Below are 24,219 nucleotides of genomic sequence, written 5' to 3'. Positions count from 1 at the left end.
CTGGGTGTGGTAAATGTTAGGGTAAAATACTACCGGTCTCAACACACCCTAGAACTTTTCCAAACTTTCCACTTTTAAGTTTGTATTGCAGAAAAGGACAAGTAATATCCCTTCTGCAATAATGCATTACCTGCCTAATCGCTGTGGTTTTCTGGTATTAAATCTGAGCTGCGCATGCGCAATGGATGATTTGATTGCCATACAATCCCAGCTAGCGTGTGCCAGGTTGAATGAACTCCTGCAGACCTGTGCAGGGATGAAGATGGCTGAAAATCATCCAGGAGAGGACACGGGTCATTAAAGTGGACCTATCACTAAAATTTGTACTTTACTTAAAGGGTAGACAACTCTTTATGTCAGGTAAAAATTACCTTCATTTTATCGCTGCAGAGATAAAGACAGAATGAGAGAAACGTCACGCATCCCAGGAGGCTTCTGGCTGCTCCTTTTGCACATGCTGATCTTGAGCATGTGCAGGAGCTTTTTCTACAAAGGGGAAAACATGACAATCTCACGCATGCGCAGTGAGTTCGGAACTCTTTTTCCCACCATTTACCGCATGTCACCTGATCTCACACTTAGGCAATGTTGTAGGCAGCAGCCGGAAAAAGAAGTAGATGGCGATGCCCGACCCTTCCTCAGTGCTTGGTCAAAGATGGATAACAGTATGACGCGGGACCCAATCCAGAAAAGCTCCTGTGGGAAACGGGGATGTACGGAAGTAAGGGTGGGGGAGTTTTTTTTTTTTCCTTTAAAATTTACTTCTACAAAGTACTTGTTGGTTTTCTCAATTCTAGAACACCAATCACTTCTAAAGAGACGGTGGTCAACAAGTAATTCAATCTCAGAGTTCCCCACATCATATGCCCAACTTGAGGTGCTCTAAAAGGCCCCAGCCGTCTGTCGTCATGGCTACCCAAAACTTTTGTTTCCCAGGTGTTCTTCCTTCCTTAGTTCTCCTGTTGGGAGGAATAGAATGATATCGGAGATGCAATACATATATACTAATCATTATATCAGCATACTATAGGTCAGTAATGGTGACCTCTCTTCATATCTGTCTCCTCACACGTTGCCTCTCAGAATTGGCCATGGTTACAAGTCCAGACAAGTCCCGAGAGAACTTCCCCCGGGCACAGGTTTGTAACACAGTGCTTACGTACGTGGTAAACCCGCCAGGGCTGCCATGTTATGCCAAGTCACATGACCCGTCTCCCCCTGACCCAATAACCCCTCACGAGGATTCTCCCACACTTCTCCCTGACTCATCTCACACCCACGTGTCTCATGCGCGGTTTCCTTATTTCGCGTCCCGCCCAAAACCACGCCCATACGCAGGCAGACACGCCCACCCAGCTGGCTTACCGCTGCCACGCCCAGAAAGTGTGTTTGTGCTGGAGAGAGAGGAAGCGGAGAGTGCTGGGGACACGGGGAGAGCTCAGGTGAGTAGTGCTGTGCGGGCTGGGCGTGTCCACAATGGTGGAGGGCTCCTGTCTGTGTGTGTGTGGGGTGTCAGCCTGTGATCATTATTCCCAGCCTGATAGGGACACTAATGTATGGGAATACCGGTGACTGATGGATCTGTAGCTGCTAAATCACTTGGATGCTGTTGGTGCTTGTTCTGCTGGGGGTTGTAGTTCATCACCATTTCCCCATCTGTAATAAACTACATTGATTCTGTCGTCCGATATAGTGTCCTGATTAATTCCCTAGTATTCTGATTAGTAATTCTTCTTGATAACAGTGTATTATACATAATCTGTGTATTATATATTATCCTTAATTTTCTTTATTGCTATGTTTTGGGCTGTCTAAGGAATTTGGAGAATTAAAGTGAACATGAAAAGAACTTATAAACTTCATGTAGTGAGTGGGTATCGAACCGGCGACCCACAGCTGCACTACAATGCTAATCTTTTAGGCAACTTGCTGCTCTTTATAACCTTGTCTGCTTTTTATTGCCTATATTGCTTGTATGTCATTTATTGACCCTGTCACCTAGTGCTGTGTTATATATAAGACATCTGTTAGGCATAAGAACTGATATGCTATCCCTCAATCCACAGGAAACATTACTCATTGTTAATGTGGGCTGTGATGACCCCTTGTAAACACTCTGCTTCTAATCTTCTTCACTTGTATAGGGTCTGTAGCTTTAAAGCTTTTAAAGCCAAAGACAGCCTGGAAATTAGCATTTTTTAATAGGTGAGCAATGGGTTCCTTTGTGTCTGACAGGTTATCTTTATTCCAGCGTCCACTTGGCTGTTGTGATCATACCCTTATGTTCAGGGTGCTGTTACTACTTTCTTGCATTGGGCACACATAGAGCATTTTTTATTATTGTATCATGATCGTGCTTTAGTGATCACCCCTTTTTCTCTCTCTAATATTCAGATCAATACATACACACACTTGTATTTATACAGCACCTACATATTGCATAGCCCTGTACATAGACTATAGGTTATGCGACTTTACCTGGTCCATGGCCATGTGACTTTACCTGGCCCATGCGACTTTACCTGGTCCATGGCCATGCGACTTACTGTCCATCAGCAGACCTCCCAATCTAATGCCCCCACCACACTTGGTGATTAATGACTGGAGAATAATCATGGGGGATTTTACAAACATAATCATCTTAGTAAAAGTAATGTCGTTGAATATATACAGCACCCATTGTCCGGTGCTTTCACAGATGATGTAACCTTAAGTTCCAGATGCCATCAATCCCCCCAGACCCCTTCTGTCCTGTGATCACATCCTGCCCCTGGTGTCATGGCTTTCCTCTTATCTCTTCTCCAGGCTTACTATACACCACATGCAGAGAGGTGATTACACTCCAGTTTCAGGAAATAACTTTGCTTGTCATAAAAAAAATCTTCTCTCCAGGCTGCCAGGCCATGCAGTGCGTTTGCCGGGCACTTGTTGCGCCCATTGATTGCACATGTTGGGTATTCTCCGGCATGTGGTGTGTAGCCACACCATCCATCCTCATTGACTTCTGCAGGTTTCCTGTGTTTAGGCAATGGGTTTGTTTTTACTGTTATTGTGTAATATTAGAATTTCTATTAAACAGAAATTTTTACGCCAAGCACACAGGAAACACTTGGATTGGATGCTGGTGATCGGGACTGAGGTTAAAAGATAACGCCGGCTAACATAACATTTTAGGACAGTACTAAAATAAAAAACAATCTCTGCTGGTACCGCCTATCGCTGGCTTATCTCTGCTTTATTCCTGCAGTACAGCTTTGTGATAGAACGGCAGTGCTTTTCGTTCACTGACCTTTATTGATTGGCCAATCACAGAGCACCTTATTTTGGCAAAATGGCTAGTGATTGGTTGAGGAGAGAACGGGCATGCAAATGGAATAGAAGTTGTTGCGCTCACCGCCGTGGTGCACCAGGAATACAGGGATCATGGGGATGGGTGGGGGTTGATTGATATCTTTTTAATTCAACTTTTTTATTGTATCAGACATCTAACCTGTTTAAAACCTTGCCCAGCATTAGCCAGGTCCCCCCATCTCATTTCCTGTGCCGGTGATTAGCTGCAATCAGGACAGAAATCTTCCTGACGACAGTAAAACCTAACAGAGGTTCTAGTTTGGGACAGACACTTCAGGACTAATGTAGATGAATGTGTTAAAATGTACTCATTGCCCATAGCAACATCACAATCCTTGTACCGGTCCCAAACCTATATTAAAAATAACTGATTGCTATAGGCAACAAGTGCACATTTCAAAACGTTCCCTGTATGTGAATGTTCATTTTGTGACTCTTACCAAATGCAGCGCCTTCCGGTCTGGGATAACAGTGGTGACAATCCTCGTCAAAACATGTTTGTTTTCCAGTGCTGAACATTGCGATAATTGGTTTTTCCGTACGTGTGCATAGTAATTATGGTTTTTGAACTGCAGAATGTCGGCCCCTCTCCATCATTTCGTAATCTGATCTTAAGAAGCAGTGGCTGGATTCCATTTTCCTGTTATGGGCTCATTTCTTCCTTCACTTTTAATTTATTAAACCTATTAATTGAAGTGTTCATATACCATTTATCTGCGGCGTGGAACCCAATCCATTAAATGTCATTTTAAATATGCAGCTTGTAAAAAAAATAATACCTGGAGATCCTGCCACAATTTGCTTAGGGGCTTTCTGTTATGGAGTGACAACAACTTGTCTGTGTTTTTAAAATGTTCCTAGACGTTGTCACTTCCAATGAAGACAAATGGCCTTTTAAATTCTTTACAGTATGCAGCAGCTGTGAAACCATTGCTGGATTATGTACATATAGGCTGCAAATGGAGATTAGAAGTGCTCATACTTAAATAAAAAAATATTTATTTATAATTTTCCCAAGCACAAGTTATCCCTAACCCATTCAGCATGTTTTGTTTTTCCCGTGCAGGACAGTATCCTTGCCTAATTCTGTCATCTAGGTTCCTTGACAACATAAGAGGAACCGCTAATCCAGAACTGCAAATGTGCCCACACTGACAGGCCCCCATGTTCTGTGGATCCTGAGAGGATTCCCAACACTGGACAGCCAATAGGAAATGTCCATGCCATGCAGGCAGTGAAATGGTCACCCAAAGAATGACCCCTTCTGTTGTAAACAAATGAAAAGAGAATTTGGGACTGGATCGTCATGGCAATGGCTTTTGGGCCGTAAAAAGAGTATTTAGTTTTTTAGCATTTTTGAAGTGTTGGGATACCATAGGCACAGCAAGATGTACACATTATTGCTTTTTTAAGACAATGCGAGAGCCCGAATGGAAAAATTGAGGCTACCATTGCTGACATAAAAATGTTTGTTGGCTGGCTCTGATAAAAAATACTTTCAGTCACAGATCGGGGACAAGCATGCAGTTTAAAAAGTGAGTTTGGAACTGTATAGTCTAGAACATTGAGGTCATCAGATCTACATGGCAGCCAGGCACCTTGCATATTCTCAAAGTACAAAAATCCTGTGCTTGGAGATATGTTTGTCTGTCATGATCTTTTAGCAACTTTATCAGTCACATTAGATATATATTCACCTGGATCACCTTTACTTTATATGATCAACCTACTTTGATATCTCACAAATTGGCTCATGTAAGTCTAGTTTCCTATTCATTTCTATAAAAATATGGAGTGTTAACAACTTTCATATATAGTATTTTCAAGGACTTCCCAACTTTCCAAGTAATCGCTGAAGAAGTCCTTTATGGGTGAAACGCATCAGGTGTTTTGGCTGGGCGCTAACCAACTAGTCCATCGCTATTTGCAGCCTCACAACAACAGTGATTACTGTGTCTCTACTAAGTGGGTTATATCTGTCTAGTTCTAACTTCACTGATTGATTATGGGATCTTTGTTCAGAGATCACTAGTCTGTAATACGGTATAAACGTGTTCTTTGAGAAGTTATCACAAAATTGCCAAAAATACCCCTCTTGCCTCTGTTTTGTTCTATTTGAAATATTAGGGGTTGGCATTATCCCAATTTAGGGAAACTACACGAACTAACGTTCTCTTCTGTACTATCATTCCACTAATATACCACAATACTCACTTGTTTTTAGCAACAGTACTGAGATGGAAAAAATTGTACAGTGAAATAGAAAAGCCTGCAAAGACCTTCTGGTCTGTCTACCTATTCCAGGTCATTACATAGAAGCAGTAGCATGACAATTGCTAACCAAAGAGGAATTGCTATGTACAGATGTGCCCTAAAACATAAAAAAAGAATGAAAAAGATGAAATATCAGCTGCAGCCCCCCTCCAGCGAATTATCTTCACAGTTATGAACCTGCAATGCTTTGTCCATATTGTGGCTGTGAATGGAGGGGCCCAGCTTGGTAGAGGACCAGGGCTTTGCTTCCTCATATCCTCCTCGTTTGCTCCAATGACTATGTGCAAATATTGGGAATCGGCAGAGATAATGGAATGAATGAAGCAGAGACAGGAAGTTCCTTGCACACCAGGTCTCATGTACGATATCCTCTCTAGTAAGAAAAACAATGAGCAAATCTTACTCTAAATCTCTGGAGACTGGCAAACAGATGCAATGCCCTGGAAGATCTCACTGAAGTTATATAGCTGTGAGGCACAAGACACAGGAAGATCACTTCTATTTAGGGGAATTACAATACAATAGGTCAGTTTTTCAAAGAAGACACCATAATCATTCTAGATGTTCCTTTTAACATAGTTAATCATCTTTGGGTCAGTTTTCATGCCTATGTGTGTGATCTATGGCTAGCTAGATATGGGGGCTACCTTACAAGTGAGTTCAAAGCTTTACTCTTACTTTTTTTTTTTTTAATATACATTGCAAATTAAGATAGAATCGCCTTAATCTGCATTCCAGGTTCCCTGCTGTCTTCCTTTCCAGGGTCAGGGGGACCACTAATTCAGCATGATGGATGCACATGGCAATCCAGTCGCTTACCATCCCAATTGACATGACTGCTGTTGAATTCTTGATCTTGAGAGGTCTTCACGGTTGAACAGCCACTAGGAAGTGTCAATATCATGAATGTGATGGTGTGGCAACCCATGGACCCCTGCTCCTGTAAACAGAGGTATAGAGAAACTCTGAATTGGAGCTTCATATGACCAGGGATGTAGTTTTCTAGTGCAGCGATTGTCAATCTTTCGGACCTCATGGACCACTAAATTAATAATTTTAAATACTGTGGACCAATATTATGAATTTTTTAAAAAAGATAAATACATTTGTGAAATAATGATCTTTCTAATGGTGCCTGACAAAGACTGTGGAGGCTCTGATTCATTGATCAGCTCACGGTTAAGTATTACTATTGTTACTATTACCATTAGTTGTATTATCTTTGGTATACTAAAGAAATGTAAAATATTTGTCTGCTTTTTTTACTCATTATGGGTTTATTTCATTCGAGTCTTAAGACCAAACAAGAAATGATAGTTATCAAAGTCAAACTATTTGATGCTATTAAATATACCAGTAAAGAAAATACACAGTTAAGGTCATACTTACCTAAAAGAACATCTGAGAAATAAACAAATAAAAGAAAACAGTCAGATGAGAATCGGTATTGGCGGAGTGGGGTGACTGTTGTAATGGTGGAAACAATACTGAAACGTACGGCTCGGCATTGGTCGCCTCATACAACTTAATACTACACTGACGTCACGCTGCGCCTCCCTTGTTTTTTCATCTCTAGTACAGTTCGTGAATTTAGTGCAATATAAAGGCAAAAATTGTCATTTAGAATTTAAAAATTCCTTAGAACACTATTCTTGTTTTGTAATTTTTATGTTTTATAATTGGTAAATAATGCCCACATTTTTCTGTGGATCACCCAAATTTTCTTGCGGACCACTGGTTGACAACCACTATTCTAGTGGTCATTGGGTGGGTGGTGTTATATTTTTACCTGGAGAACAGCTTAGACTTTGTAAGTGAACAATTCTATCATGTTTTTATTGCCATCCTTGTTGAGGACTTTCACCTCGCTTCCTTGCCCTGAAATATTGTTACTGGGACAGGAAAACAAACAGCAGTAACTTGATGAATGATACTGGAAAATAGGTGTTGTGTTACAGTCTGGATCCACACTGTATATTTCCTCTTCTGTACACAACAGAAAGTGAGAGCAAAATCTCCCAGACTGTGAAGAAAAAACTGGAGCTAGGCTTTAAAGACTTTAAAAGCCCCTTCAGATTCTTCATGGCTTTGCAACCACCAGCTCTTACATAGACCAATATTGTGTTGTTATCCATAGCAATCAAGTTTCGGTCTTTAGGGCAGCCAGACCAATAAAAGCCAATTCCTGCCGTCTCGGTCAGGGATGGCACCATTTTCATTCATACTGTTTCATTTGGCCATTATCAGTGCTACCGTACAGTCTAGAGATGGCTGCTTTTTTGGATATTCAGCAATTTCATAAAGAACAGCATGTTCACCATCAGCTTGTGGATACCCAGCATCACTTTACTCTGCCGCCTGTTCTTTCCTGAGTTTGTGGGTTATCTTGGAATTCACATGTCCTTTTTCCTCCCCGTTTCCACGGTGACCCATCTGTTTATTTGCTACAAATCTGTCACCTAAATATTCTGCCGTCTTAACTCCTCTGTTGCTAGCGGATTACAGTCACACTAGCGCGCCGAACATCTTGTCATCGTGCCTTGGTCCTTCGAAGAAGATTGGTACGCACGTCTGTCCTAAGATTTTCGTAGCTGGAGGGTTAAAGAAGACAGTGTGCAAAGCCAGGAAGCATCCTGGAAATTGGAAGATATCTAACAATCCCTCTCCTGGGGGGGATTTGATTGAATCTCTTAGTTTCAGCTCAAGGAAGACAGCAGGTCAGACTGGCGGGGCTAGGTTTGGAGACTTGCAGAGCCACATTGGATAGGCAAGCAGTGCTGATTCTAAGCATGGCATAGCAGGATCCTTCAAATTATCCAAAGATCAGTGAATGTGTCCATGTATTGATCACACTGACACTTCATATATTTTACACACACCAGCGTCTGGTATCAATTTTACACACACCAGTATCTGGTATCAATATATTACATTGTAAATAAAAAAGCAGTTGACCTTTTTGAGCAGGACGCTAGCAATTTCTGATACGGCTGTTTTTCCTACTAATGCAGTGCCTCTCAGCAATTTCAATGTTCTGTAATTCCTGCTAATCCAGTATTTTATCTCATGCACAGTGTCATGCTTGTGCTACACATCACACAAAGTGGTTTATTGTAAGGTTATTGAGTTTAAAGTCCAATTTTGTATGTGCAACGTTTTTGAGAATGGCGTTATGAATGCCATGCAGGTAAACATGCAAAACCACCAAGGCAATGTTCACATACACCTGATATCAGTATGATCCATTGTATATTTAATATATGGTACTACTGAGCTGTATGTAATGGGGTTCAAACGTCTTAACTGTTCTGATGTAAACAGAGTTTTTTTGGAAATGGGATGTGTAGTTTGTGTTCCTTATTCTGCAGTCCTCTCCCTTTAATTTATACCATATTATATGCTCTCTATGCAATATTTAGATCTGCCAGCAACCGACAAGCATAGCTGGATACAAATTAAAGGTGTTTGCTTGTCCTCACTTTAGTGTGGAACAACCCAAACAATCAGATTGTAACATAGTAAGATAGTACCCATAAAGCTGGAGGTATAAACAGTTTTCTGCTACCCTGAAGCTTTTTGCTAGGGATTTAGACCAGCCATTCAACCAGAGTTCTTTAGGGTTGAGAAAACCTGTTTTGGACTGACACAATCCTGCATTGTTTTCATTATTATTGTTTTAAAACAGTATTTATATAGCACCAACATATTACACAGTGCTGTACATTAAATAAGGGTTGCAAATGACAGACATGCATACAGTGACACAGGTGGAGGAAAGCATTCTACAGAAATTGCCCCATTACAGTATGACAGTAATAAGGTATGACTATATATAATATACACATATATTCAGAAGAAGACATGGAACGTTTTGCTGCTGGATGTTATTTTTCTGCCTAATCACAACTTTGTGAATTTCCCGTGCAGTGGTTTTTGAAAACCTACAGAAAAGGACATGATAAATGTATATCATCTCTCTGATATAACATTTTCTTTCTGTGTTTTTGAGTCCAGTCGATATTGGTGTCAGATATTTTTTTTTTGTTTTACTTATTTGTTTCTTTTTGATAGTTTGGGATGTTAGTAAAGTTCACAAACTAAACTTTCACTCCCATATATGTCAACTGGCTAATATTAAAAACCTGTGGCATCTACTGATTGGCAGAATATTGTTTAGTATATTGCTGGCCTTCATTATGATTTGTTTTATATATGGCAGGTGGGCACAAATATATTATACTGCAGTTTGTCAGGTGCCAGTTGCATGGTACTTCTTGCTGGAGAATATATTATTATTTGGTTTTATTGTTTTGATTATTATTATTATTATTAGTATTTTTTAAAAGCTATAGAAGGGTATTTTCTCCACTTCCACTTGTTCTCTGGCCAACACTAGTAGTTTGAGACTTCCCTTTCTGAGGCTTTAAACAATCTTGCCTTTGGAAGCTCTGTACTTCCTTTTTATTTTTTGTTTGTGAGATAAATGGTTGCACAGGGCCATCTGAGCAGAATTATTCTATTTGATGGTATAGGTTTGTGTCTGTAGACTGCAATTTCATACACAAATTGTATTTGAATATACACCTAAATAGCCATAAAGGATGTTAGTCCACTTTGTGTGCCTTTACAAACACAGATTTTACCTTGTAAAAGTAGCAAAAACATAACTGTGCTACTTGTACTACATGCAGGGGGCAGAGCTGTGGGTGGAAGCTGGAAGGTCTTTCCTCTACAGTCTACCTGCAGGAAACTACAGGGGGTGGGGGGCAGAACCAGTCATTCTGCACAATGAGAGAGCAGCAGTGACTGGTCTTTATTACAGGAAGCTCCAACAGAAAGGCAGTTTCATATTAGATTACTAGAGAGTAGTAAGTACACAGAGGGCACCTTTGGCAGCAATCATCTAGCATGTGTATGTAGCATTGAAACATAAGTGATGAGTAGTTTAGCAAAAGACAACTAGGCAGAGCCGACAAACGCTCTGCGCAAAATAAGATGTATGTTGTCAGTCTGCAACAAGCAGAACTTAACCCAAGATTCCAACCTGTCGCTGTTCCCTCGCAGGGTGCCACCAACTTCTGTAGACGATCTTTGACCATTAGCTGGGCCAGGAGTTCATTCATTCCCAGCATGCGCAGGTAAAGCCTAGATTTCTGGGTATCATGGCAACCAAAGCTGACTTTGCGCATGTGCAGCTCAGCTTTTTGCCAGATCCCTGGGGGCAATCGGGCAGATAGGGGGGATTATTGCAGAAGGGACATCACCTGCAATAATGACCAGCCGTTTTAGGAGCCTATTGCATTACTGATTGATTAACCAATACATTTCTGAACTTGCAAGTTCTTACAAGTAAATAAAATAAGAAAAATGTGCATATATTAGAGAGACTTACTGATTTTTTTCCTTGGCATACTTTTTAAAGTCATCCTGTTGCTGCCAGTTTACAGAAGGGTTACATTGTAACCGGTGAACTAGCTAACTTTCAGGCTCTCTTCTGCATGATTAAATGAGAAATGTGAGATTCATGCCTCATGTATTACATCCTGTGTTTACAATTCAAATAATTGCTGCTGGTAGACACATAGATATATGTACCTTCTGGTGTGATTTGTCTGCCTTACCACCTGCTTGAATACATAATATATTCTTTGTATTCAAGGCCCTAACTTTAAACTACCTGAACCATTTCAACACCCACTCCCTGTAAGAAATATGAAAATGTTACCTTTAAGTAATAGCCTGCAGATATGACTTTGCCTTGCATACACCTGCTTTCTGCAGAAAGTACATATAATCTCAGTACCACTGTGATCTGACATTTCAACAAGTTACAATTACACAGCAATAACTGTAGAAGGACATTTCAGTGAGAAAAGAAATTAAATGGGGAAAGTAATTGAATTGGATTTTCATAGCTTTCTGTAATGATTCTGCTGTTGGAGGAACTAAATTCTGGAAGTTCTGCAGAAAAAGGACACAGGCCTGGTCAGCAGTATTCCATGTGGTCCCCTGTTGCTGATCTTTTCTGCGTCAATACTTTTTATTGATTTTTTAATACTGATATATAGAGAAAAACAAATGCAAAGAAGCATAAAACTGCATGAAATATCACAAATAGTGTTTCCATTATCATAATATAGTTCATTTTTCCTCTTGATGAGATCAGAAACTATTGGATACCCCATGGACCCAGAATTGGAGAGTTCATATGTTCTCTAAAAGTCTTGTGGTGAGTCCTTATTATCTCTGACGGTTAATCCAAAAACCTTGGGCTGGGGTTCCATGCCAATTCGTAGAATGAAGAAAGAGAAAAGGCGGGAGTGGAGATTAGAGCTGCTACGGTATGTGCAAAACCAGGTAATCAAGTACCAAGAAGTATGTGGGACTAGTGGAGTGGAAAGGGTATAAAATTATGAAACTGAGGGAAAAAAGAGGGGGACCTGAAACTTTGAGTAAAAGAAGGGGGATGGAGTGCCAGGTCCTAGAACCAAAAGGATCACGCTAAATTGCCAGAAGTTTCTCCGTTACTGACTTGCCTTGTTCACCTTTGATTGTGCATGGAGACAGTCATCCAGCAAGGACAAAAGTGAGCAGCACACTAGTGACTTCACCAAATCTCCCAAAAATAGCAAAGGGCTCTTGAGGCATGACACCTTTGACTGGGCCTATGGGAGTAATATTTAAGAAGTGCCTATTTTGCTTTATCAGACTCAAAATTGCAATCCTTACATGACATGTTTATTCCAGTCTTTTCATTATGTCTTAAATTGCGTTTTCAGGCCAATTAACACCTATGCACTCACAGAGCATGTGTTAATACACACATGAAGGTGTGAATCGTCCCTTATATTTTTCCCTCAATAAGCTGCAGCATATAGGAATGAATGCAATTTGTGTTTGAAATCCCTCTCAAGCAGTAAAATTCATGTGTTTAACTGCAGGAGGATTAACAAATGTAAATGACATATATATTACCTTCTTACAGCAGTGATGGTCAGAACATATACATGGTTTACCAAACATCAAGGGTGGTCTGATTTACCAGTTTTCTGGCATACTATTCTGGGGGACTGCAGTGTTTTGTTCAATTATTTGCCTTGTAAACTCCCTTTCATGCTCTAATATGTTTGGTTGAAAAAGCTTTTCAAGAGAGAAATGGCTGTACTGTAGCCTGGGAACATTCTGCTCTTTTAAAGATTTCCATTTACGGTTAGTTTACACCAGTACATTGTAACTGTGCCTAAACAGTTATATTATAATCTGTGAAACTCTGCACATGGCTAGGGTTCACACTGCACATTAGTTGCACCAAAAGCACATAGGCAAGAGTGATGTCATGGTCATTTTAGGAAGATCCTGGGTAACGATCTTGCAGTTTAGATTTGGTTTGCATTGCAGGTCCCAGGAATGGTGTTATAAAGAAGAACTAAGGTTCCACTTTGAATATCGACATTTAAGGCAGGTGGTTATTCCAGAAAGGGACAGGGGATGTCTCTCCTATAATTGTTCTTACCTGCCTGATTGACGGCCAGCTGTCAAATTTTGCTGAGCTTGCTTTGGCAGGATTCCTTTGAACTTGTTGGTAATTATTGAACTCAACGTCATGCCAGCCCGGCCGAAGATCACTTCCAGGAAGAAAAGAAGGATGAAAATGGCAGCGCCCTGCAACAGAACGGAAATAGAGGAGTATTGCGGGTTTAGTTCTGCTTTAAAGAGGACTTAAAGGGCTTTTTCGGATCTGCATAAGCTGCAGGTTCAGCCACAGTTCTATTCAAGTAAATGCAAGTTTTAGCTGCAGCAGATTGTCAAGCAGTTCCCAAAAAACTACAAGTCAGTTTTGGCCAGGCTGTTGCTGTTTGAAGATTTGTGCTGCAGCCTTGTGCAAATTTGGTTAACCGCAATGAGGTTTGCTGTTCCCGGGTGCATAGAAGCAGATTGCTGAGGGCACAGGAGCTGCCAAGCACATGGTTTTACACAGCAGTTGTAAAAAGGCCCATAGTGAAAAAACAACCCCCGGGAGGTAGAGTTGATTGAGAGATATGCAAATTCTCTCTTGCCTTGGCTGCTGATGGCAAGCACTCAGCTCTATATGTAGCACTCAACTCACAGAAGTTTCATCATCAATGGCTGCCCAATGGTCGAAGACGATTGGGCAGGTTGAGCTTAAACTGGTAAGTCTGTGCCATAATCAGCAGGTATGTGGTGTATATTTACTGATTTTGGCAGAAGCTTACCACTCTTCAACAAGTGCAGTTCTGCTTTAAAGTTGTTAGCCCAGCCTTTTAAATAAAGAGGGTGTAAGGTAAATAATAAATCACATTTTTCTTGATGGGTAAATTTTAGACCTATTAGTAAACGCATCTTGGATTGAGCTCAGTTTTTAGATCACTGCATAAAAAAATGAATTATTCAGTTTTCTTTTGTGATGGTGGGATTTGGCTCATAAAGCTGTGCAGAAGATGAGCCCATCCAGCAGCTCTGGACATATATTAGCAGCTCAATAATAATGTTGGCAGTCAGAGTGTAGACTTGTAAATCAATTTAATGGCAACATTTTCATTGCAGTGTTTTAAGGGCTCCCAGCTTTGAAAAAATGTCACTCAAAAGGGTCCAGATTTGAGATTTTGGTAAGGCCGCAGTAGTATAAAACCTTTTGATTATATTTTGTTACCTTTTACTTGCTCAGGTTAATGTTATTTTGCTGTTTTACAATCATTTGAATTGCTTTATCACATTGATTGACTGAAAGGCGAGCCTGTGGCATTTTGTAGAGCCGCAACAGATCTCAAAGTTTGTTGAATTACTATGTGATGTTTGTAGTGGGTGATGCCATGTGGCACTTTGTCTTTCCAGAATTCATGGCATTGCCAGGGACACTGGTTCCTTTCTGGCCTCCTCCGCTCCATCTGTCCCCATCTTATCACATACTGGAGGGTGTGTATTAAAGACCATTGTAAGGGAGGGGGCTCTTTAAACTTGGATGTGTTCCCCAGTATCGGCTGTTCAGCATTCAGCTTGATGCGAGTCCCAGCTGGAGCATAAGGGTTTGGCCTGTGGAAAGCGAAGCTGAGACAGACAAGCGTGACCCATTGAACATTTTTTTTTCCCTCTCAGACAGACTTGTGTATTATTTATGTTGTTTGGAGATAGCACAATATGCCTATTTTGACAGACCCTTGTTCTGCTTGGGGGATCACGATTAGGCAACGGGAAAGCACGTGGGTAATTACTAACGTCTCTCTGTCATCAACTCTGGCTCAGGTGAGATGAACAGCTGCGATCAGTTCCTAGAATGGATGAAAAAGCCTTATAGATGAATGAATCAGTTGCATGTGTGAAACATTTTGTTTCTTTATGGTATGGTTGTTCTGATATCCTTTGTGTGGATATTATGGCGGGCATGCTGCAAACTTTAATTGCCACAAACTACTAGATCCAGCATGTCCTGTGATAATTCTTGAAATTACTTACTCTTAACTCTTGAAATTAGATTAAGGTCACTAATGTACCTTATAATTTACTGTATGGGAGCTGTCATTGCTGACTTGCTTTTAAACATGTAGGCTCCAAGGCTGTTGCCATTCATTCCCTGAAATAAAAAAGAAGCATGTAGCCAGTGATGGCTAAATATTTAGAATATGTATGCTTGTTCAAAGAAAGCTAAATAATGAAGCCATGCTGGCATTAACAAGATGCTTTTCTTGAGCAGAGTGATGGTGCCTGTAACAGTTCCATCTCCCCAATCTGCTAATATTCAACTTTCAGTGATCCCCTACACTTGGCGCCCAAGCAGCCATTGGCAGCTGTGCCATCACCTCCTTGCCTCCACCATTCCCAGTTTTTCAGCCTAGTGTTTGGCCACTAGACCTGGCACTGTCCCATGCTTTCCCACCCTGGAAGCCTTGGGTATTTTGTGCCAGCTGGCATAGAGGCAACTGATAGGCCATTTTTACAGACCCAAAAGGGACTCCATGGCAGTGACTCCTAAATCCAAGTAGGCAATGGCTGCCATGTCTATGTTTTTGAGCATGAAAGCTGTATAAATGATGATATTTTACTATACTAACCTTGTGGGCATCTCCTTCTATAGCCAAAGTGACTACCATTATGCCACTGTGTTACCAATATGCTACCAATATGTTACCTAAAGCTATGTACACACATCAAATAATACCTCAGTACCACTGTACACATCAGATTGCCACCCAAGACCAGCACAACTGTTCCTCAGACGTGTACAGTGGTTTCCCAAATTCATTCACTAATCGGCCACGGTGAATTTGCGAATGTCTAGTCTAAAGTGAACGCGTTTCACCCTATGGAGCAGAGCACAGCAGGACACTGCTCACCAATCCCCCCCTTTCCATAGAACAGAAGAGCAATGTGTTGACAGTTCTCATTCAGTCATCTGTCGCTGGAAACCATTACAAAAGATCATTTCCAGCTACAATCCTTTGACATCCATCAGACGTCTATACAAAGCTTAAGCTTAGATGACACTTTCAATTACTGTCCCTGGAACAGTCTTTAGTGATCGGAGAGCCGGGCGGTCTGTTCTGATCTATAGGGCAGGGGAGAAGTTGTCAATTGAATTAAAAATAGTTTTGGTCATTTGTAATCCAGCATGGAGGATCTCCAATGACCTCTTTAAGAACATCTGAACTTACCTGTACCAAAATTAAAATGTTGTCCAAGACTGTCGTAAATGATTGGTGAAGCTGAAGATCCTGTGTTCAGTTGTAGTGTTGAGAGCTGTTGGATGTATTGATTTTTGCAATATGCATTGTATGGGCCCTAACCCTGTATAGATCCTCAGCTACAATATGCTACAGCTTCTATTTCACAGATGGCCTGGGCCAGATGTGCATAGCTGCCGGGGACACGCTACCATTCAATACACTGCATTTCCCTTTTTCCCACACTGTTTTCTACGAGTCAGCAGGTGACAACTTCTCTGAGGAGCATTCCCACTTTGTAACACGAGCTCCCTATTTACTTGTGATCATCATGCATCATTTGAAATGAATACACATTTATTCCCACTTTCCATGAGCCAAGGGCAGAATTCCCCTATACAAGTTCCAACATGGCATCTGTGAAAAAGATTACAGCATGAGACAAGAGGAGACATGCGACTTCAGGGGAAAACAGCCGTGACACAATCGTTAGGGGTCACGGGGTTGTATGATAAACCCATACCAGCCTAAACACAGCTGACAATGCTGTAAATTAAATGCCTCGCTTACAGCAAGCTCAGAGAAAAGGAGAAGAATCCTCCCCACAAAAATTTATGTTGTGCTGAACCACCATTGCCTTTGCATTTTTCTATAAATTGGAAGATTTGATAGCTGCAAGCAACGGAATGTCAATTCTATCCAAAAAGTTTTTGGAAGTTTTTTTAAAGATTATATTTGTTTTGCATAGAAAGTGAAGGCTTTAAAGCCCCCATCAGGTTATTTTGTAATGTCTATGCCCTGCTAGGGAGATTTCCTTTTTGGAGGATTTGGTGAAACAAGCACAGTATGGTTTTCTGTTTCTGCAGTCAGAAGGGCAGAAATAAGGGGGTCTAGAAGACCCCTGATTTTTTTCAAAAAGGGGGAACCTGTCACTGCCAAATGCAAATACATAAGGAGCCTGTTAACTCCCCTTTTATTAGTAATAAAGTTAAAGCTTCACCAAAGGCAAGTTCCCATATCAATCATGATGATTAACTTTGGAATTTAACGTTTTAAGTTGAAAAACACATTGTGTAGCTATGCTTTTTTTTTGTAGCTGTGCACCTACCTATACATTCGTATTGTAAGACCTTTTGTACTTTTCAGTTAACAGATTGAGGTGTCTCAAAATGATCTGCTTCCCTCTTTCTTCCTACCCTCTTATAGTGCCTTTTCTTTTACAGGGATACTGGGAAATGTAGTCTGGCATGTATTGTCCTTCATTTTTTGTGTGTCACATTTGGTAATCTGTCTACCACTTTGCTTACATGCACTGTATGCATTTTTTTTTATCCTGATTGCTAGTGGAATTTGCATTGTTCTGGTTTGGAAATAGTTTGGCTTTAAATAATAATATTTAAAAAAAAAAACAAGTTTGAAGTAAAATGAAAAAATGCAGGTCTGTTCAATAAGTCACTCTGTACTGATAAGCCATAAAGGATTTGGGGTCTGTTTATAAAGCAGTGAATCTGACATTCACTAAAATATTGCCTGGTGAGGAATAAGTTACTGGCAATTAAACACATGGACCTGGAAGATTGTGGCAATTTGGGGATTATATTTGTGGTGTGTGTGTGTTTTTTTTAACTGTTATTTTTAATCAATGTTGCAATCATGTTTACAATCATTTGCTTTTGATCTTTGCATTTAACTACAAGTATTTGGCATTGCATTCACTTGTTTAATAATTAATCGGAATCACAATTAGCTTTACTGTTATATCTAATGGAAATATTGATTGTAACACAGTGTGGTTTTGTTGTCAGTTGTAAATATGATTGTTGATGGATTTCTTTCAACATTTCTCCTTCTCAATTGTCTATTAGAATAAAAATATTGAAAATTTTAGATTCAATAGGTTGAATACCTATTTATCTATTTAGGACAGTCCCAGGTAGTAGGATTTATACTGTGTTTGTTTGCACTAAAATGGTTTGATTGTATTTTTTATTGTTATAGAGCCTCTGAAAATGTATAAATACTTTCAGGAAATATATAAGGTTAAAAGTAGTAGGTGATTTTATTTTGATTAGTGAAAGAATTAAAGTGCAGCTAAACCCAAAAAATTGCAACTAGGCAGGTTCTGCAGACGAGACAGGCGATGACCCTTCTGTAATACAATAACCGTGGCTGCTGCTGAATTGCAGTTTTTCAGATGCACTCACCTGTCCCTGTTTTGTTGCAGGCACTGCCATCTTTTTCAGCTACTCTTCCAGATGCCCAATCTGTGGCCCCCTAGATTGGCCAGGCCAAGATAATAAAACATCCATGCATGCGCAGGGGAGTTTATTTAGTCCCAAGGGATGCTGGGATTCTTGGCATCATACGCTGAGAATTGCAGCATTTTTAAAAGAAAGATAGTGAATAGGAAGGTACGTCTGTTGCAGAACGTCACCCGTCCCTTCTGCAATAAAAATCCTGCCTGATCACATTTTTTGCAGAACTACAAGTCCCACTTTAAGTGTATCTAAAGCTAATAGTTCTACAACTCCAGTCAAGTTTTTATGGCTGTCTGTGCCCTTGTAGGAAAGGTTCACCCAGTCTGCTTGTCTTCCTGAGCAATGCCATTTAAAGCAGTCAGAACTCAATCGTTTGAGTTGTCATCTGAACAAGAACAGAAGGGCAAATGTGATTCTGATGACAACTGTCCAAGAGAATTTCCTTTACTTTACAGAGATCTCTCCTTTACTGTTGTGTTTCCCACGCAGGAAAAAAAATCAAAACCGATTACAAAAATTCTTACTTTTCCATATATATATATATATATATAATTTGTGTGGCTTAGATGTTTAAACTCTCCTGTGTGTTTATGAAAAGTGATTTGGCTGGTCTGTATGAATGTTTGTATTACACAAAAGACTTAATACTTTTAGTCCAACCCTTCCCTTCACTTGCCTAGTTCTTGCCCTGGAAGAGATCTTTATTTTCATTGTTGCCTGTTTTTTTGTCTTGTCTGTGTGTGATTCTCCCTCTCTAGGGAGGGGTAGAATATGTCCTAGTATTCCATGTATGTCTGATGAAGTCACTTCCTTCTGCTGACCTTCAGATTAACTGTAACATATAGTCAGTGTTTCTTAACCCATTCATTTTCTTACTCCCTAATTGCAGTTTCTGTAAATTATCACTTCAAGTGCCACACTTTTTAATCAAGTGTTTCATTTTGTTTGGGTAATTAAATGTTTTACCTCTTCCTAGCCCGTGGGCCGCTGGACCTTGCCTGAACATCCAGGGCAGGTATTTAATCAGCTGATGTCTGCTCTACAAGAAGCCTTGGGGCCAAGAATTAGATGAGCCCTGTCGAAAAAGAAACCAGAAGCTGATCTGCAGGTAATTCCTTTCAATCAGCAGTTTTTTATCGGGAGCAATGCAGGGCACTTAGCTTAGAAAATGTATGGTATGTGGAAAGGTATTTTCCTTTTCTGATCATAGCTAAAGCAATGTACACTGGTTTATGTTGCTTTATTCTTTTAAGTTTCCTTGCCTTTCATAGTAATAACAGGAAGAGTTAGCCTAGTGACAGGCTCCCTGCAGTCTGCATCAGCACTCGGCAGGAGATCTGTAACAAGCTTCCTCACCTACTGCTTTTAGGATTATATCACTATTTGCAAGTAGGACGTGTAATATAGAACTTCCACTATCTGACGCCCGACCGTCCACATCCCATTAGCACATCCCAATAGCCCCATAGAGATCCATAGACCATGGTGAAAAAAGCACTTCTCTAAAGGGCCATCAAAAAAAATTGGTAATATTCATAAGTGTGTGAACTTTTTAGATTACTGACATACTGTTTAGTATTGTCAAATAACAAAACTCTCAGATGTTATTAGAACAGTCTACATTTACGAAAGTTATCGATTAGATCAGGGGTATCAAAATCTGGCCCGACACATCCTTTTTTTTTTGGCCCCCAAATAAATTCCTAATATGATCTGCAGCTGGCCCGCCGCTAATGTAATCCGTAGTAACGGCGGGCCAACTGCAATTCATATTAAACTGCTGTTCTATAGATGCGAGTACAATGCCACTACTACAATTTCCGGCATCACTCGTGTCTGTAGACCAGTGGCCTCTCTCTATATGCATGGCCCCTCATTTTATGGGTGCAATTGAATTCTCTGGCAAAGTAAAACAATGAATCTCAATAGGAAACAAGAACACATGAGTAGAGCATGCAGTAATATGCAGTGGATTGATTTTAATAATTTAGATTATTCCACAGCTTATTACTGCATGCTCTTCTAATGTGTTCTTGTTTCTTCTTATTGAGAATATTTTTTTTAAAAATTTCAAATTTGGCCCACGATTAATTTTTCTATTTCGACCCTCTGTGTATTTAACTTTGACACCCCTAAATTAGATGTATCTTCCCACACCCATGAGTGACAGCCACCTCCTCAAATACTTGATTTGCCCTGCTTTTTATTGTGTGCCCTGCCTAGCAAACAAGAAGTCTTGGCTGCATCTGCATTCCTATGACTCCAGATTCCAAATAAGTGCATAAAAGTGTGAACAGAGGACTTGAAAACAAAAATTGTTACTCCGGTATAGAGTTAGGTGTCTCTGCTAGAAAAAGTGCCCCTGCTTTATAGCTGACCCTCCTTGTGGACTTGTGGGCTTTTTTTCTCTAGTTGCTTACGTATACAGTTTAGACTTAGATTTTTACTTTTCCAAAATTTTCACTCCCTTTTTCAAACTCATTTAAGTTGCATTATACTCAGTGATCTGTAATGATTTCCCAACCTTAAAAACACTTCACAAAACCAAACCAGTCCTAATTAATTTAGGTTTCTGGAAATTAGCTGTTTATGGAAATATTATTTCTGGTTTGTCTTCCTCATTGCTTTCCCAGGAATGTCTGAAGTATGTGGTGAGAGGGGGTCATCTGCTATATATAAAGATCAGTATTTGATCTTGTGGTTCAATTCAAGAAAACAAAAAAGATGAAGTGTTTCCGTTTTTCCATTGATACCTTGGAATAGTTTGAATAGGGTGTAAAAAAGTGATCATTATTTCTTTGTCTCTTCAGCGGAGATTTACTTTGTCCTGGAGACTACGTTGCAGAAATATAATGAAAGAAATATCAACATTTAGAGTTCTCAGCAGGACAGGAATAGAACATTTTTCAATAGGTAAACTAGTTTTTATGACAAATGTCTAAAGGGAATTAAAAAGGAGATTGCCTTTCACTTCCTGTTGTGTTCAGGGCAACAAAAAAGGAGTTTCATTGTTCACAAAATGGTGTAATAGAAAGTTTTTTGTTTTATTTATACATTGTACTTTAAAGTGACTCTTGTTTTTCAGTGTTTACACTGTCAGATAATAAATGGTGTTGGTACGGCCCCACCTCCACAACTTGGAGCTGATTCTATTGGTCGAAATTTTAGAATAAACTCTGGGTGGAAGCGGAGACTAGAACATAGGTGCTGGAGCTGACATTCTTTTCTTTGCTGCTTATAAATAGTATCATAAATTAAAAACAACATAGATCAGTTTGTATATAATTTTATAGTGGCATAAAAAATGTCTAAATATTGCCCAAAATGTTGGTTTGTCATGTAGTCGGTTACACAGTCAACTATGTAAGGTTATCTGTTGCGATATAAGTCCTGATCAGCAGATAGAATCTTTTAAGAAACATGATTTCTGTTATGTAAAAGATACCGGTAATTGCATTCATTAAAGCTTACCTAAACACAAATTTGCACAAATCAGATTCTAATACCATGGTGTATATATAAGCAAAGTGTTCCAACAGAATACATGTTTCCTGGGCCAAATGTTCTTTTAGTAACTTAGCCACTGGGCCAATGAGATGTGACCATGTGAAGGCCAAGGTAGGAAGAATGATAGATGACGGACTGCATTTTCCAGCAACCCTTCGTTACAGGCGAAATTGTGTGTCTTCATAAGAGCTGGGACATTCAGTCTAAAAATTAAAACATTGCAACCAGGCTGATCTTTATTGGGGAACGGACAGGCAATCTCCCTTATGCAATAAATACACACCTGCCTGATCGCAATTTTTGTGATACACTTTTCTGTCCTTGTTCCATCATCTTCTTCTTTTCCTGGTTTTCTGATCTTCAGCCATCTTGATCAGCTGGGCTGGGATGGAGTAACTCTCACGCGGAGTTGATTGGCTGTTCTGGGATGGGGTTACTCCCATGCAGAGTTGATTGTATAGGGTAACTCCCCACACAGAGTTGATTGGATGGGGTATGGAAGGAATCACCCTGGCTTTTCATTGTGCTGGACCATTAAATAATCATTAGTCACATGCTCACTCACACCTGCTCCCATTTTGGCAGAACAACAAAGACAAGTGCTACTGGGAATGGGGTTTGATAAGCTGGTTGCTTTGCACAGGGACATTTACCAGGTGCTGTGGGCCATCTCCCACCTCACCTTTTTAGATAACATAATTTTTATTTTGCAAAGTGACATTTTTTTTAAAACTTTTCTTTTTTTTGGCTCATTGGTCTACGCTTTATCTTTTTAAATTCATCCAAATGTTATCATTAAAACCATGGACATGCTTATATAGTTATATCCTCTTACCTCCTTTTGTAGCACTTCTTATAAAGCTTTACCCAGTATTGTGCCTGTGGGGATTTTTTGTCTTTTTTTTTTGTTCCTCCACTCCAAAACTCATCCAACACTGTCATTATGAAGCTGCTTTTGTGCACAGGGGCATATCAATAATAGAACAATAATAGAACATAATAGAACAAAAAAGGGCCTTCCCTAAACTGTTGCTAAAAGTCTGGAAGCATGAAATGTTCTTAAGTCTGTATACTGTAGTTTAATGTATCGTTCACTGCAAACCATTTTAATAATTTGGAGGGGTGTCTGCTTACTTTTGGCTGTATAGGAAGATGTGGTGGTCTGCTTACTTTTGGCTGTATAGGAAGGTGTGGTGGTCTGATGTCCACAAACTTTAGCTATAATGTATTTAAAAATTGGGCCTCATTTCTGATTCCCCTGTCTACTTTTAAAAAATCAACTTTTTAAATCATTACTCTTGCTGTTCCTCGTAATTCTGGCTTATAAACTGTATTTACCATGGGATGTGAAATGCTTTATGTTGTGTGTAATGAGGACATATGGGTGTTGGTATTTGTGGTAAAACACTAGAGAAGACTGTGGTAATGTCTCAGGAAATGGAGTCACAGCATATTACTGCAAGCCATAGTTGTTCTGTAGCGGTCATCAGCTGTTCCGCATGTTGGTTTGTACATTTGTTTCTTTTTATTAACTCTTCCACCTAGTTTATTAGCAGAGGTTTGGCTAACAATTGTAAATGGTAGTGATGGGTACATTTAGGAATCATGGATGATGTCAGATCCATTTAGAAGTGTCTAGTGTTGTTTCTTTTCAGAGGTATTAGTTTTTGTGTGACATTAAATTATTTTGTAAGCATTTCTAAAAAGTTCTGCATTTTAGTTCCCATTTCAAATCTATTTTAGGAACATATACTAATGATTTTATCGTTTTTAATAAGCTACACTACACAACTAAAGGCAACATTTTCTTCTATTAGTTTTTTGAAGATTAATTGGTGTGGGATGTCATTGGTTCACATGGAAGCAGTGATATTGTTCTGCAATACTTAACACATTTGACTGATCTGCTAAATTGCACACAGTGCTAGGTTTCTTAGTGACTCTGCAAAACTCAGTTTTCCAATTAAATACTTCTGCTTTTTGTACCAAGCTACGTAGGGTTTTGGTAATATTGAAACTTTACAAATAAGCTGATAAAGCACTGTTTTTAACAGAACCAGATGTAAATTCCCTTTGAAGAAAGCCGTTCCCGACACCTGTAGTTGCAGACCTAGAGGAGCAATACTTCAATAAGGTTTACAGAAGATGCATTC

At 39.7% G+C, this 24,219-nt stretch overlaps 1 protein-coding gene and 1 long non-coding RNA gene across 4 annotated transcripts in view; one reads left to right on the top strand and one right to left on the bottom strand.

Annotated features, from left to right (window-relative positions):
* Positions 1–756: 756 nt before the first annotated feature.
* On the bottom strand, positions 757–3,434 carry LOC140325823 (uncharacterized). The gene is made up of 2 exons (XR_011919732.1): positions 2,523–3,434; positions 757–2,478 (listed from the first exon to the last, which is right to left on the bottom strand). It is a non-coding gene; the product is annotated as an uncharacterized lncRNA (long non-coding RNA).
* Positions 1,378–24,219, top strand: part of RHBDF2 (rhomboid 5 homolog 2) — a 58,990-nt gene continuing 36,148 nt past the window's right edge. Inside the window, exons 1-3 of one of the 3 annotated variants that reach the window (XM_072403871.1) lie at positions 1,378–1,442; positions 19,536–19,667; positions 21,370–21,472. In XM_072403871.1, the coding sequence (XP_072259972.1) occupies positions 21,412–21,472 (61 nt within the window). In that variant the 5' untranslated portion in view covers positions 1,378–1,442; positions 19,536–19,667; positions 21,370–21,411. Of the gene's footprint in view, positions 1,443–14,648; positions 14,887–19,535; positions 19,668–21,369; positions 21,473–24,219 lie in introns of those variants that run through there. The other 2 variants (XM_072403872.1, XM_072403873.1) reach the window with 2 other exon arrangements.

This window comes from Pyxicephalus adspersus, chromosome 3, assembly GCF_032062135.1.
Source record: "Pyxicephalus adspersus chromosome 3, UCB_Pads_2.0, whole genome shotgun sequence".
Taxonomy (NCBI): Eukaryota; Metazoa; Chordata; class Amphibia; order Anura; family Pyxicephalidae; genus Pyxicephalus; species Pyxicephalus adspersus.
The sequence above is the reverse complement of the archived record's forward strand: the minus strand, read 5'-3'. Positions and strand labels throughout refer to the sequence as shown.